Source organism: Ascaphus truei, chromosome 4 (genome assembly GCF_040206685.1).
Source record: "Ascaphus truei isolate aAscTru1 chromosome 4, aAscTru1.hap1, whole genome shotgun sequence".
Lineage (NCBI taxonomy): Eukaryota > Metazoa > Chordata > Amphibia > Anura > Ascaphidae > Ascaphus > Ascaphus truei.
Window position 1 is genome coordinate 111161924 of NC_134486.1, and position 15028 is coordinate 111176951.

At 43.4% G+C, this 15028-nt stretch overlaps 1 protein-coding gene across 1 annotated transcript in view; it reads left to right on the forward strand.

The window, feature by feature from the left end:
- Positions 1–4672: 4672 nt before the first annotated feature.
- Positions 4673–15028, forward strand: part of ARHGEF33 (Rho guanine nucleotide exchange factor 33) — a 162519-nt gene continuing 152163 nt past the window's right edge. Inside the window, exon 1 of the mRNA XM_075594957.1 lies at positions 4673–4902. Coding sequence (XP_075451072.1) covers positions 4836–4902 — 67 coding nt within the window. The 5' untranslated portion in view covers positions 4673–4835. The remainder of the gene's footprint in view (positions 4903–15028) is intronic.

Consider the following 15028-nt stretch of genomic DNA (forward strand, 5'->3'; position numbering starts at 1 on the left):
TACAAACCATTTAGAATGTAAAGTATTTATAGCAACAGAGGTAAAGAGAACATGTGCATGCAGTATAGTGTGTGTCTCTCTGTCTCGTGTGTGTCTATATATAAATTATATATATATATATATATAGCAAATGGAAATATTACTGTATGCTCATTTGCATGTCTTAGGCAGGTCTGCAGTCCTGCCTTTCACCATTATCACCCAGCACACAGCACTTTCACTGCAGCAAGGGATTCTGGGAAATGACATGCAAATGAGCACACAGTGCCACCTTTTGCTTCAAAGCCATTCAACATGTTTTGTTGTTGTTCATCTGAGGTTGTATTTACCTAATTTTAAGACCTGCTAAGGAACAGATGATTGTTATTATGTCCTGATATGTAAAACCATGGAATTCAGAGGATGTACTTTCTTTTTCATGCGTGTCTGTGTGTGTGTCTGTGTGTGTGTGTGTGTCTGTGTGTGTGTGTGTGTATATATATACATATACATACACCATACGATACCGGTGAAGCACGACATCAAGGGACGGCACACAGGTAAGTTGATCACAAGTTCTTTGTATTGAAAAAGAGACACAAAAAATGACGTTTCGGTCCCCCAATGGGACCTTTCTCAAGGTGGTGCAGTCAAAAGTCCAGACCTCAACCCGATTGAAATGCTGTGGCTGGACCTTAAGAGAGCTGTGCATAAACAAATGCCCACAAACCTCAATGAACTGAAGCAACATCGTAAAGCAGAGTGGGCCAAAATTCCTCCACAACGATATGAGAGACTGATGAAGTAATTGTTTTCTGTATGACTTTAAGTTATTGCTGCTAAAGGTGGTTCTACAAGCTATTGAAACATAAGGTGTACTTAGTTTTTCACACATAGCTTCTCCATTTTGGCTTTATTTTTGTTAAATAAATCATGACTCGGTGTATTAATGTCATGTGTTGTTCATCTGAGGTTGTATTTACCTAATTTTAAGACCTGCTAAGGAACAGATGATTGTTATTATGTCCTGATATGTAAAACCATGGAATTCAAAGAGGGTGTACTTTCTTTTTCACATGTCTGTATATATATATATATTTATACATATACAGACTATGTGACAAAGGTGATACATTTTATTTTAATACGCAGCTTTTACAGTTATTAACTGTAAACATCCGCATTAGTAATGGAGTTTATAAAGAAGCGGCTGTTGGCAGAATAATTATTTTCTGAGGCTTGTAATGGGTATAGTAATAGAATGAGGCTGTCGAGAACAGTAGAGCAAGAGGTGGGAGTGTGGGGTGGGAAGAGAGTGGGGTGTGGGGGAGGGAGAGAGGTGGGAGGTGGCGGGGGAGAGAGGAGGGGGATGTCGGGGGAGAGAGTGGTGGGGGGGGGGGTGACGGGGCAGAGAGAGGTGGGTGTCTCACAAGGCTTTCAACACGGAGGGCAGCCACAGGCCAGTGAATACTAGTCCTTGGCCCCGGGAAAGCTGTCTGCGGCCCGGAGTACCGGCATTTTTTTTTATTATTACAAAAACACTGATTTTACCGTAATAAATTGTCATGTTGGATGTAGCACTGGGGCTTTTTTTGTCTTTTGTTGTATACAACTTGATCCAAGTGTTGATAAGTATATATTGAATTAAATCTGTAAAAAAATCATCAGCATCAACAAATGCTTTTTAAATGCCTTCATCATTACTGCATTTTATCTACACACTAGTATTCACTTGGTTTTTCGGCTCCAACTCCACATTCAAGGCTGTAAATGTTTGCTATACTTACACTGCTACTTGAATAAGTGCTATTCATATAATAAATTACAAATGGTTTGGCTATTGTAATGTAGAAGGAGGATACATTATTTTCTTCCTCAATGCACAAATATTTACAAATATTTTTTCCTCCTAAATGTCGTATATCATTGATAGTTTTACCTCAACTGAGTTCCACACTTATTCTCTTACGTGAAAAATAATCTGTTGAAAACTTTTATTGCTGCAGCAAGAGTGCATTTATATACAGTCAAAACATCTGTCTGATGTAACATAAATGAACTGCAGTATATACCCCAAGCAATCTACTTTATACCTAAGAAAAAGGGGCGTGCATACATAATTTCATAATATCAGTATGTTATTACTTTCTTGGGCGTCTAATTTTTGATCTTATATAATGTCGTTACTGGTTATACATTTGCTATATATTTTACCAGACTAAACACAAAGAAATACGTATGGTGCCTGGCCACCTCATCACCCCCCTCCATCCCTCCCTCAAGGCTAACAGCTGTATATCTCTTGCCCAACTCTACAAAGAGAGAATTAACAGATAAGAAACTTGAGGGGCCCACCTGTCACAAGAGACCAGGCAATTTACACCCTTTTACCAGGATGATGCATTGAGCAAAACAATTTAATGAAATAAATTGTAAATTTATTCACAAGAAAAGGCATACACACAATGATACACAAACTACAGCAAAAATACACTTGGGACTTGGATAACAACCTACACTCTCCTAGGTGCAGGGAATTCCAACCCTGATAACAGTTGCAAAAACAGGACAGAAAATATTCCAGGCAGTTTTCGCTGAAGCAGCCCTTTTCTTGCTGGAGACTTGAAACTGGAAACTTAGAATCTGCGAATCTTAGAGGACTGGAGAACTATCTGACGGACACAAAGGGTTATAATACCTCTAACTTTCATTCACAGAATTCTACCCCATATCAGAAGCGTGAGAATATTCTCAGCAACCAATTCGAGACAAACCGGTAGAAAAAACAGGGTTACCTGGAAATCTGAATGAACCAAGGGGCATGTGCAATTTGACACCTCTGTCCCTGGTTCCCTCAATGCCACCCGCAGTGACAGGCTCCTGCCAGTCTGGTGGGGCAAATGGAAATGCAAAGAGCGTCCATTGATCTCAGGACGTGGATACTTGAGTCCTTCCCTCCTGTCCAAATGGTCTTGACACCTGAGACATCCTCTGGGGCTTTCATCTCGAGATGTCCTGCCAGACCTACTGGCACCAATTGGTAGCTCCAGTGGCCTGTCAGAGCATTGCTTCTTAAATTCCCAGCTCATAATACTGTGCACACGCATATGTTTTAAAACACACTGTTCAATAAAATATACACTTTAAAAATATCCTAAGTCTGTGGGTTATGTATATGTGTATTTATAAATAACTGCATGTACAGAGCTAATCCACTTTGAGGTACACAATGTGGCCGTATGTTATCAGTAACCGTAATGCATGCCTGTTTTTGAAGACAAGAGCCTATTAATATATTCATCCCAAGCAGTTCCCATTATCAGGGTTGAACAACCTCCCTCCAAGTCACCAGATTGAGGCTCCACGAGGATTTAACACCCCACTGATCATGCTCCCAGAATGTCATAAGGGCCGGCATAAAAGTGGCCATTAGGACATTCACAAAATGTTACGGGATTTGGGGCTTCCACCAGAGGCTGAGCTCCCCCAGAGCTGTAAATGTAGGTGCAATACTTACTTATCTGTCTGGCTCCCTAATCTGTCATTTACTGAACAACAGATCTCATAACACAACTCTGTGTCATTTTAACCCTTTCATATTTTAAAGACTACATCTTTACCCTCCATTTTTTTAATTGTATTTTTGATGCAGCTGAAAGTATCTGCCTGCCAAAGCACACTTACTTACTGCTCACACTTAGTGACCCCAATGACTTGTGGCTGCTGAGGGAATCAGGAATACTGAACAATAGACAGATAGGGGACAAAAGCATTTGGAACAAGTGCACAACACAGTTAGGCCAAGTCCCCGCTGGCGCTGAGCGTGCTCATGCTTGGAGAGCGCTCCAAGCATGAGCGCCGGGTGTCATGGCGGTGGGGGGGTGACCATTGATCACGCTGGAAAGTATACTTTTTTTGTTTACCTAAGCGGCGAGCGTGGGTGTGCGGGTGTGCCCGCACACGAGCGCCTCGCGCACCACGTGAGCGGGGACTTACATATATCTATATATGTAAGTAACCGCCGCAAGCGCCGCCCGCTCAGCGCCGCCCGCTCAGCGCCGCCCGCTCAGCGCCAGCGGGGACTCAGTCTAAGAGGGCATCAGAAAGGTGGAAAAGGGCGGTGTCTAGAATAATATGGTACACTTCAACTCTCAGGTCATACATTCTTGAATGGCCTCAGGTGAAACTGCTGGTAGACACTCAGTTTTGCATTTCACTCATTGGAAGTCTTTGTATGGTAAAATACAAGGTCAGACAACACAATATACCACTTTAGCTTCCCATATCAAGTGCTTTTTTAGACTGGGGTTGTGGGACAGAAGGTGCAGGTCAGTGTATTGAAGACCTTTAGTGGTGACAGGTAAGTGCAAAGGTGTGGTTCAGTACAGCAACAAACTGGGAGGAGGTAGGGAGATTCTGTGACAACTATGCAAGCCTCCTGTTTAGTATCTCTGTCACTGTTTAGTACTGTAAGATGCAGAATCTCTTCAGCATACAAAATAGAATTTCTATACTTTGGATACATTGCATATTATCCTATGCTATTCCGTTGCCTCTCAATATTTGCAACATTATGGGAGTTTTGTAAAAACTTGAATGCACTGGTGTTCATTTCCCCAGGACCCGTGATCTGATTAAAAAAAAAGTAAAAAAGACAAAGGACGGTCTTGTTCAGTGCTACTGTTCTCCTGCCTCCTGAAGTGAGCACACAGTTATGATTGCTGAATCTGGAGATTATGTAACAAGAAAAGGAGTACATTAGTTCCCCTCCATCTGAAACCAATGAGTAGCTTGTGACAATTCCAGCCCAGGAGCATTCATCTGTAGGAGGGCTGCAGTCCTCCTGTACTCTTCACATGCACCTCCAGCTCAGACACAGCTGTCCACACAGGCGCACCTTGAACCGCGCTGGAGTCACCTATGGTGAGTTCATCTTCTATCCATATGCTTGTCCTAGTATTTTATTGACTTGCTCTTTAATACTGCACTGCTTCACCGCATGTACTTTGAATCGAGATGATCAACCTAATGTATCTGTCCAGGTAAACTGTTGCTAATTAAACAAACCACAAATAAACAGTAAGGGAAAATAGATGTTTTATGCCATACTAATATATTTATGTAAGCATGGGCATTCTTAACTGTAATATCCTTTTGTACTGATAATGAGAATGTGTGTGTGTGTGTGTGTGTGTGTGTGTGTGTGTGTGTGTGTGTGCGTGCGCGCGCGCGCGTGTGTGTGTGTGTGTATATATATTATATATGATTATGGATGAAATGTAATTCTCAGTTGACTTTAGTTATTTATGTCACCAATGACAGTTTATTAAAGTGAAGTCAGGCAGATATAGAGGGGACATTTATATGTGGTCTATCAAATATTCTCTTATGTTGCAGAAGGGCCCAATCTCTGGCAGATATCAGTAAAATAATCTATTATATAGTTATAGAGTAAATGCCGTTGTACAATTGGGATAGTAGATGCCAAACCAGAGAAAATGTTTTCTGAATCCCTCCTGTAATCTTATCTGATGACTGTTTCCTTCCTTTCTACTACCTGGTGTTATGAATGAACTTGTCATTTCCAGCATGAAAAGACTGCATGATAATCTGCTGAGAAATAAATGATATCTTAAATCCATGTTTACAATAAAAACAAAGCCTTTAATAAATCCCCTATGCATGTTCTACTTGTTATTTTGTTGTCAATGCAAGGTGCAGTATGGCTTTATCATTAGTAGCACTTTGATCTTTTTACTCCCCCGAGTTTTATTTGGGACTGTTTGTGATTTAGAGTGTAAGCTCTGCGGGGCAGGACCTCCCTGTGCCTTGTGTTGTCATTTACCTGTTGCCCTTATCCCCATTGTTTGTAATTTATTTGCCTTCCATTGTAATGTTGCAAAGCACTGTTGGTGCTATATAAATACAACCATACATATATAAAGTGGGAGGTTTACCTAAGTCAACTTTTCTGCATTGAGAGTGAAGTAAGTGTGGATTTATCTAAGAAAAGAATGCAGTTATTTCCTAAGCAATACAAGTTGGTAGAAAAACTGGAGTATTTTGCATATTTAAAAAAGAAAGGTTGACATTTCCTGTTCCCTGTACTTAAAACCCAAAGCACTCTGTCTGCGACCAGAAATGTGTAAATCATGCACTATTCAGGTTCAATTTGATGCTTCACATAAAATCACCTAAATAAAGAAAATGCTTTAATAATTGCTGCCACTCAATCTAGGAAATGTTGGTCTTATTTCCAGTACATTAACAAAAAGGTTTATTCTGAATTGTTGTTGAACACTTTTGACTTCAATCGATTTGCCGATGGGATGCAATTGCTACAATGCTGACCCCCACTAAGCAGAGAAAGGGTTAATATTTGGGGGTTTGGTGTTGTCTAAACTCCGATGGTTTTGGATTGTGGTGGGAATATGGGATTTTAATCACAACACATTGGCATTTCACATGGATAATGAAAAATGGATTGCAATAGAAAGTAAGATCAACCCTAAAAAGTTCTTTAAGTATCGTAATAGCAAATAGGACCCTTTCAGTGTGAGATGGGCAGGCAGATTATTGGAGATAAGGAAAAAGCAGAGGTATTAAACAAATTATTTGCCTCTGTGTTTACCAGGGAAGAATCAATTTCAATTGTAGTTCCGCAGGAGGAAGCCACAACCTCCATATTAGTGAACAATTGGTTAACTGAGGAAGAAGTACATAGGCAACTAAAATTAAAGTAAAAAAGGCACCTGGCCCTGATGGTATACATCCAGGAGTTCTCAAGGAGTTAAGTTCAGTACTAGCCAAACCATTACATTTAATATTCAAGGACTCCATTTCCACAGGCTCAGTACCACAAGATTGGCGTAAAGCAGATGTGGTGCCTATATTTAAAAAAGGGAGCTAGATCACAACTGGGGTATTACAGACCTGTAAGCCTGACTTCAATAGTGGGGAAACTACTTGAAGGTTTAATACGGGATAATATTCAGGAATACCTCATGGAAAACACAATTATTTGTAATAGTCAGCATGGATTTATGAAGGATAGATCTTGCCAAACTAACCTTATTTGTTTCTTTGAGGCGGTAAGTAGAAATTTAGACCAGGGTAATGCAGTTGATTTGGCCTACTTAGATTTTGCAAAGGCTTTTGATACGGTTCCACACAAGAGGTTGGTGTACAAAATAAAGCAAATTGGACTCAGGAGAAATATATGCACCTGGATTGAAAACTGGTTAATGGACAGACAACAGAGGGTTGCCATAAATGGAACTTTTTCAGGTTGGGCTAAGGTCCTGAGTGGAGTACCTCAGGGATCGGTACTGGGACCCCTGCTTTTTAACTTGTTTATTAATGACCTTGAGGTTGGGATCGAGAGCAAAGTCTCCATCTTTGCTGATGATACTAAATTGTGTAAGGTAGTAGAATCGGGTTGTATTCAGGACAACATCAGTGAACTTTGGTAAATGCTTCTGGAATCAGGCAAGGCTGTGCTTCAATCCACAACTCAGCCTGGAAAAGAGATGCAAAGAAACAGGAGTATACCCATAGCGCAGATCAATATGGTAAAATCAATATTTATAAAAATTCAAAAAATGCGCACTTACAATAAAGCACTTTAAAAACAGCATGTAACACTGATAATGAAAGCCGGAGAGATCACCCGATACTGTGTCTCACCACACCGCCTCCGTTAAGACGCCCGCTGTATTCACTGGAGATCTCCGCGTTCAGCTGCCTGCTTCCCGAATACCCTCAAGTGCTTAGCTCCGACGCGGTCTCCCGGATGGCGCGTCACTTCCGGTTTGGCTTTCATGGTACACAGACCATCAGCAGCATGTCTCCCCGCCTCTCAATGGTTGTCTGGGCAGTCCACTCTACGCGTTTCGCCAAATCACTATGCGGCTTCCTCAGGAGTGTGACTCCCCCTCCCCAATCTTGCCTTTATATAGCAAGTGCAATTAAAATATTCATTCAATTTGATTCGCTGCTTTTTAAGGGTATAGGGAACTTCTTTATCTAAGTGTTGCATTCACACTATCAATATGAAAAAGATATATGAAAAAATATTACGAGAGTAAATACTAAAGAACCTGGTAGAGAGATTTAGGCACTGATTATGCTTGCTTGGTTGAACAAAATATTAAGGCTTATTAGGAACTTAATGCACATAGCATTATCCGGGATAGATTTTTGTACGTATTGTGACAACTACATCACTTTGAGGTCCCTTTGATCCCAAATAAGGCCGGAAACACAGTACTTCTATTTACGTGGGGTTTATTTATAGGGGTTTAAGTAACGTATTCGCAGGTCCACCGTCCCTTTAAGAAAACCAAACTAAAATAAAAAAGCATAAATAAAAACCTATCTCGGTCAGGGATCTAACTTACTTCTTCAGCCCTGTCTACCAGGCAGCCAGCTAAGCTAGTTCCCACCCCAAAACATGCCCTGGCATAGGCAATAAAGAAACAGCATAGTCTTTTGTCATATTGTAGCAATAGAAAGGGGTTTGCTTATCCTAGTCCATCTGGCGATGTCCCTGCTTCAGCACGGCTCTTTCAGCAGTGTCTCTCAAACCGCTTCAGCACGGCTCTCTCAGCAGCTTCTTTCACAATTTGCCAACTTCTTTAACCAGCCTTTGGTAGCTGGGGAGCTCCTTCTCTGAGGGTAAACCGGTCAGTCTCTCTCACTGCCTCTGGCTTTCTGGGTCAGGCTCAGCCTGTGACCAAACACTTCCTTGTTTTCAGGAGTTCAGCCCAGGCTGATTAATTAGATTTCAGGTGTTCTTGACAACTCCAGGGAGGATTAACTGGTTGAGTGCTGGAAGGTACACATATCCTCCATTCCAGCCTACTGAGTCAGTGACTGTGTCACATATCCTCCCCCCAGCTCATTCCTACTGGGGTGAGCGACCAGTGCACACTTACTGTGCACCCACACCAAAGACGTCCTTTCTTTCCGTCTTTTCCTAGTCTTCCAGTTGAAAAATCTTCCCTTTGGGACAATTACCAGGCCTTCTGGGCCTGCAGACTGGTCCTTCGCTACCTCTTTATCATGTGCCGGCCGGAGTCTAGGGTTGAAGTTCCGCCTTTGTTGTGTCCCCTTCTGCAAATGTTCCTAAGCATCCTGCTGTCTATTAGCTCTCTCTGCCAGGACTCTACGCCACTCTGTGACTGTCACGGTAGCTTGTGACAGGTTGTAATTTACACCAAAACTATATATAAATATATATATACCTGGGTTTGAACTGGGACGAGACTTAGATATGATAAATATAATTTATTCCTTGATAAAGGTGAACACAGCAGATTATACAATAACAGCAAAATATAGACACTTACTTAAAGATTATAACAAGAAAACCATCAGGATTACAGACTGGCCACTTCTCCCATATTTCAGTTGACATCACAGCAAAACAGGCAGGACACATGCATGGCATTTCTTCTCAGCAATCAAGATGGTATAGCACAACAGGCCTGATGACATGAAGATCATTTGCATGAAGAACAATGAAGAACCATGAAGAACTTTGCATGAACAACATGGATAAAAGGGTGGCTCTGACTTATATATAATTTTAACCCTTGCATCCCAGCTTACGGCGCCGTGCCGTCTAGTAAAATCCCCTTTGAAGCTTTTGAAGCTGACTTTGGGCTTCCAGGGTCCAGTGTGAAAAGTTACACTTACTCTGGTTAATTCCTTTTGTCCGTTGGGCCAAGCATAAGCAATTAGCAACTTAGCCTTTGATGACCACGCGATGTAAATTCTGGCATTCCTGCTCATTATCATAGCAGGGGGTTGCAGTTTCTCAGAACTCAACCAAAATTTCATATTTACTGCAAATCACCTCATAACTTGAGTTCAGTAATACATACAGTCAGGTGAGATATATTAATACATTCCTTCCCACCTGACGCTCGCAGAGAGACCAAACATTACAGTGTAATATGAAAATTAATAGAGATATTAATATCTGGCAGCCACTAAGGGCCTGATATTAAGTGTTTGTACCGGTTGGTGTCGGGGAAGTCCCACGAATACAAATATGTAATTCTTATCCTTTTCAGCCAAGGACATCTCATAATATTCTTATATTTAATAAGGTTACTCCTTTTGATTCCCTTCTTGGGTAGCTCCACCCCTACCCCCATCAATAAAACCTTTTGAAGTAGACTTGTAGCTTCTCGCATAACCAACTAGGTAATTACCTGTTGATCCTTCCTGGGTCTTGCATAGCAATTCCCCTGTGAAGCCAGGCTAAATTCTAGCAGGATGTCCTATTTAGCATCCAACTGGCCAATTCACACCTCCCTTTTGGATATGCACTTCCAGAGAGGAAGCTTGCATATCAAACGTGAATAGACTCATGAGTCAAACCATTTGGTCCTGGTACGCATTACAAAGGCAGGCAGAGGTAGTTAGCATTTGGCCTGTACATTGTAAGACTGCAAAAAGTCACTTTATCAAAAATATATGTTCCTCTTATGACAAAGTTATATTTTTAATATGTGTGTACTTGGGGGGTGACCCGGAGGCTGTACCCCAAGGCTCAGGGTCCTGGCTTACTCCGTTCCCAAATTACCAGTTTTCAGGTAACTGTTTATTCAGCACTGCATATAAGATTAACCCCTTAAGTCCCAGTGGGTGGGTTATGCAGACATTGACCCAGCAACAATACATTTTACACAGGGGAATAAGCATTTTCATGTTATAACAAGGGTTAAATCACATTTCTGGACCTCAGCCCAGTTAACCCCTTGTCTCCCTGGCGAGATTAGAGGGGGGCCCTTGGGGAGTAACCCCGTTAATCCTGGGCCAAACCCTCACTATCGTCACAGTGACCTTGATCTGCAAATCCTGACGATGCATCTCTGTCTTTTTCCTCTTGTGCTCAGAGTTTCTCTTACTCTGTAGAAGAGCCTTGACTGGGTCAGCTCATTGCATACACTTGCCAGTGACTGTTTGGCCCTTTCTTGTGAAGACAGCAACTCTGCTTTAGCGGTGATGGCTTTTGGACCTTTTTCCATCAGCGTACCTTCAGTGTTGGGTTTCACATAATTTATCTTTATAACTTCAATTTGGGTGGGGTTCTTATCAACCCTAAGTGCACCCCATGATGCTGCTCTATTACCGTCGGCAGACTCGTAGGCTTGGGCCTTTCTTTCTTGTCCCTTTAATTTACTCCGTTGGGAGTGTTGCTGGATAACCTGTGATGTCTTTCTCATCTTACGAACATGGACACACTTCAGTCCCATTCTCAACTGTGACTCTTCACAGTGGCTGCCTTCCTTGCAAGGAATCCACTATGGGTCCCATGGGTACTGCAGTACAACTGGCTTCTTACTGTGCTACTACATCGCACCTTGGTCTTCCCATTCCGTTCCTTGTGGACAGTAGACTGTAACACTGCAATGGTATTGCAATCACGCTTCCTGGTGCGCCTCACTTGCTTTAGCTTTACTGCCCTCTTTTCCATGGACCGCTTCTGTGACCCAAGTGTCTGTCTTAGGGTGATAACCTCTTTCTCCAACTTCAGCTGAGAAACCTCCTGCTGGGCAGCCTTAGCGTCCAACGTAGCGTCCTGCTCAGTCTTCAGAGCCTCTAGCTCCTCCCTCAGGTCGGGTTTTTGCTTCTCTGTCATCTTGCGGCCAGCACACTCAGACTCTAGGTCTTTCCTCAAGTTTTGAAGCAGTTCTTCTGGATGTCTTTTCCCACTCAGTGCGGCTGCTAGTTCAGCTTCTTTGAAGTTGAGTCGCGATTCCACATCTGTCAGCTGATTCAGAGCAAGGTTTAACTCTGTTTCCTTTTCTCTATTCTTGACCTGCAGCTGCTGGTGCTCCTCCCGGACCTTATCCAGCTCCAGCTGCAGCCAGGCCATCTCTTTGGCCGTGTGATCCATCCGCTTGTAAATATCGGCCATTTCGGTTTCATAGCGCAATGTCAGACAGGCCACTTGACGGACGGACACCTCCTCCCTCTAGGTGCGCTGTATCCCGCGTTTAGTCATCTGCTTCTGCAGCGCTTCCGTTTGTTCCTGCAAGTCCCCTCTCAGGGCCTTCACCTCTTCCCGGTGCTTGCATCAGTGCCTCCTTCATCTTTTGGAGCTGTGCAGTTTTTGTCGCTAGGATCGCCGCTGCTTCTGTTTTCCAGGCTTCTTTCTCCTTTGCATACTGACTCATGGAGATGGAGTTGCTGCTCTGCTTCTCCAGTTCTTGCTCCAGTCTCTGGACCTTCTCGTGCTCCCTCTCATACAGAGAGTCACATGGCTTCTAAGCTCCACCCCCAGCGATGCTCTTGTGGCGCACAGCGTGGCCCTCAGCTCCTTATGCTGCTCTGTGGGGACATACTGGGTACTCAGCCGTTCCTGTAGCACTCGCTGCTTCTCATTGGCCGCTTGCAGACTTGCACGTAGCTCTTGCAGCTGGCTCTGCCATAGGTGCGCTGCTTGTGTGTGCTGCTCCAGGGAGACACGATGCATCCTCTCTGCATTCTGCAGTGCTTCCTGCACCTCTAACTTTTCCTGGAGCAATTGCTTCTCCACTTTTCCTGCTTGGTGAAGCTTCTTATCACCTTTACTAACTTGATCAGTCAAGTCTGAATTTTTCTGTGTGTCACTTACATTCTTTACAGTCTCTAAATCCCTCAGGGCATTCTCATGGGTTTCCTTCAACAACCCCAGCTCTGTGTTTAGACTGTGGCGCTCCTGGTGTGAGTGTTCCACCTCTGTGCTGAGAGCGTGAACGTCTTGTAGAGCCTTCCCGTATTTCTGTTTGAGGTTAGCAATCAGTTTGTCCGATTTGTTCTGCTTTTCCTCCATGGTAGCAATTGAGGCTTTGGCATTTTCCAGACCAGTCGTCACCTCGTCCAACTCACTCCGTAAGAGACACTCTGTTTTCTTCAAAGCCGCGTACTCTTGTAAAGCTGGGAGTATACACCTCTGTAACTCGGCGTTCACTTCTCGCTCCTTATTGTTACATTCTCGCTCCTTCATCAATCCCTGCCACAGGACTTCATAATCATGGCGGGCAACTTGGAGTGCAGAAATTAAAGCCTCTTTATCCTGGATCAAGGATTCAGCTTCCCTTTGCTCCTTTTTTTCCTTTGCCACCATTCCCATGAAAATTCTGCCGGTCACTCCGGTCTGCAGCACATGTCGGCGCCTTTCTGACGCATGTCCTGACAGCGCAGGTTCAGGTGGTTCGGTCACTTCCTCTGTGACTTGACGAACAGTTTTCTTTTTCTTCTTCTTTATTTTTGCTTTATTAGCTCCAGAGACATCAGTAGTACTGGGCACACACTCACTGGTATCAGTTTCCACATCTTGCTTGTACTCACAGGGCCTTGTTTGCTTTTGCAGCTGTTTGTCTTTGAAAATTTGGGGACACACATCTTCCATGTGACCTACTCCACGACAGGCCCAGCATACTAAATTAATCTGGTATGAGTCGTCGTAATCATCATCATCATCGTAGGGCCTGAAGGGACACTGTTTTGTATGATTACGTACATTGCAAAACAAATATTTCCCATCGGCCATTTTAAAACCCCAGCAGGAAAATTCTGACACTAAGCACTTTGCTTATGGCGTTATCTTTATACACAGCACTTGCTAGCTGCAACTTCACTCGCTTAAGTAAAAGGCATTAGCTTTTCCTACAGCACTTGCTAGATGCAATTTCCACTTTCTTCAGAAAAATTTAGTTTTCTGCTTGAGTTCAGTACCTTTCAATCTTCTGACCTCTGGGTGCTATTGCATCCACACTACATACATTCTCTGTGCATGCTGTAGCATAACTGGTCATACACATTGGGACAAACTTTGCTTGCTTTTCACTTCAGTTGGGCAGCCATTTTAAATCCCCGCATTTATCTTCAACCCCACAGTTTCCGCTGCATGGTGTCTTAGGGACTGCCCGCATTCTCCACCATATGTGACAACCACATCACTTTGAGGTACCTTTGATCCCAAATAAGGCCGGAAACACAGTACTTCTATTTACGTGGGGTTTATTTATAGGGGTTTAAGTAACGTATTCGCAGGTCCACCGTCCCTTTAAGAAAACCAAACTAAAATAAAAAAGCATAAATAAAAACCTATCCCGGTCAGGGATCTAACTTACTTCTTCAGCCCCGTCTACCGGGCAGCCAGCTAAGCCAGTTCCCACCCCAAAACATGCCCTGGCATAGGCAATAAAGAAACAGCACAGTCTTTTGTCATATTGTAGCAATAGAAAGGGTTTTGCTTATCTAAGTCCATCTGGCGATGTCCCTGCTTCAGCATGGCTCTTTCAGCAGTGTCTCTCACACCGCTTCAGCATGGCTCTCTCAGCAGCTTCTCTCACACTGCTTCAGCACGGCTCTCTCAGCAGCTTCTTTCACAATCTGCCAACTTCTTTAACCAGCCTTTGGTACCTGGGGAGCTCTTTCTCTGAGGGTAAACCAGTCAGTCTGTCTCACTGCCTCTGGCTTTCTGGGTCAGGCTCAGCCTGTGACCAAACACTTCCTTGTTTTCAGGAGTTCAGCCCAGGCTGATTAATTAGATTTCAGGTGTTCTTGACAACTCCAGGGAGGATTAACTGGTTGAGTGCTGGAAGGTACACATATCCTCCATTCCAGCCTACTGAGTCAGTGACTCTGTCACATATCCTCCCCCCCACCTCATTCCTACTGGGGTGAGCGACCAGTGAACACTTACTGTGCACCCACACCAAAGACGTCCTTTCTGTCCATCCCCCTTGAATCTAATCATTTGTGCATTAAAACTGTTCTACAAAATCAGTTTCCACGGGACTGAGGTGGAAAGGAGTAATACCACACACCTAACAGTAAACGGGGGCACGGCCGGAGTGTGGAAGTAGCGTAGATGGTCCGGGTAGCAATAATAGAAAAAGTACCGTACTTGCCAACTCCAGCGGTGGAAGATAAAGTCCGTAAGCCAAGGGTCGTGGGATGGGGAGAGCAGCGTAGTAGAGTGTCCAAAAGCCTGGGTCATGGAGTGGAGAGAGCAGCGTAGTAGATTTTCTGTAAGCCGTGTCTT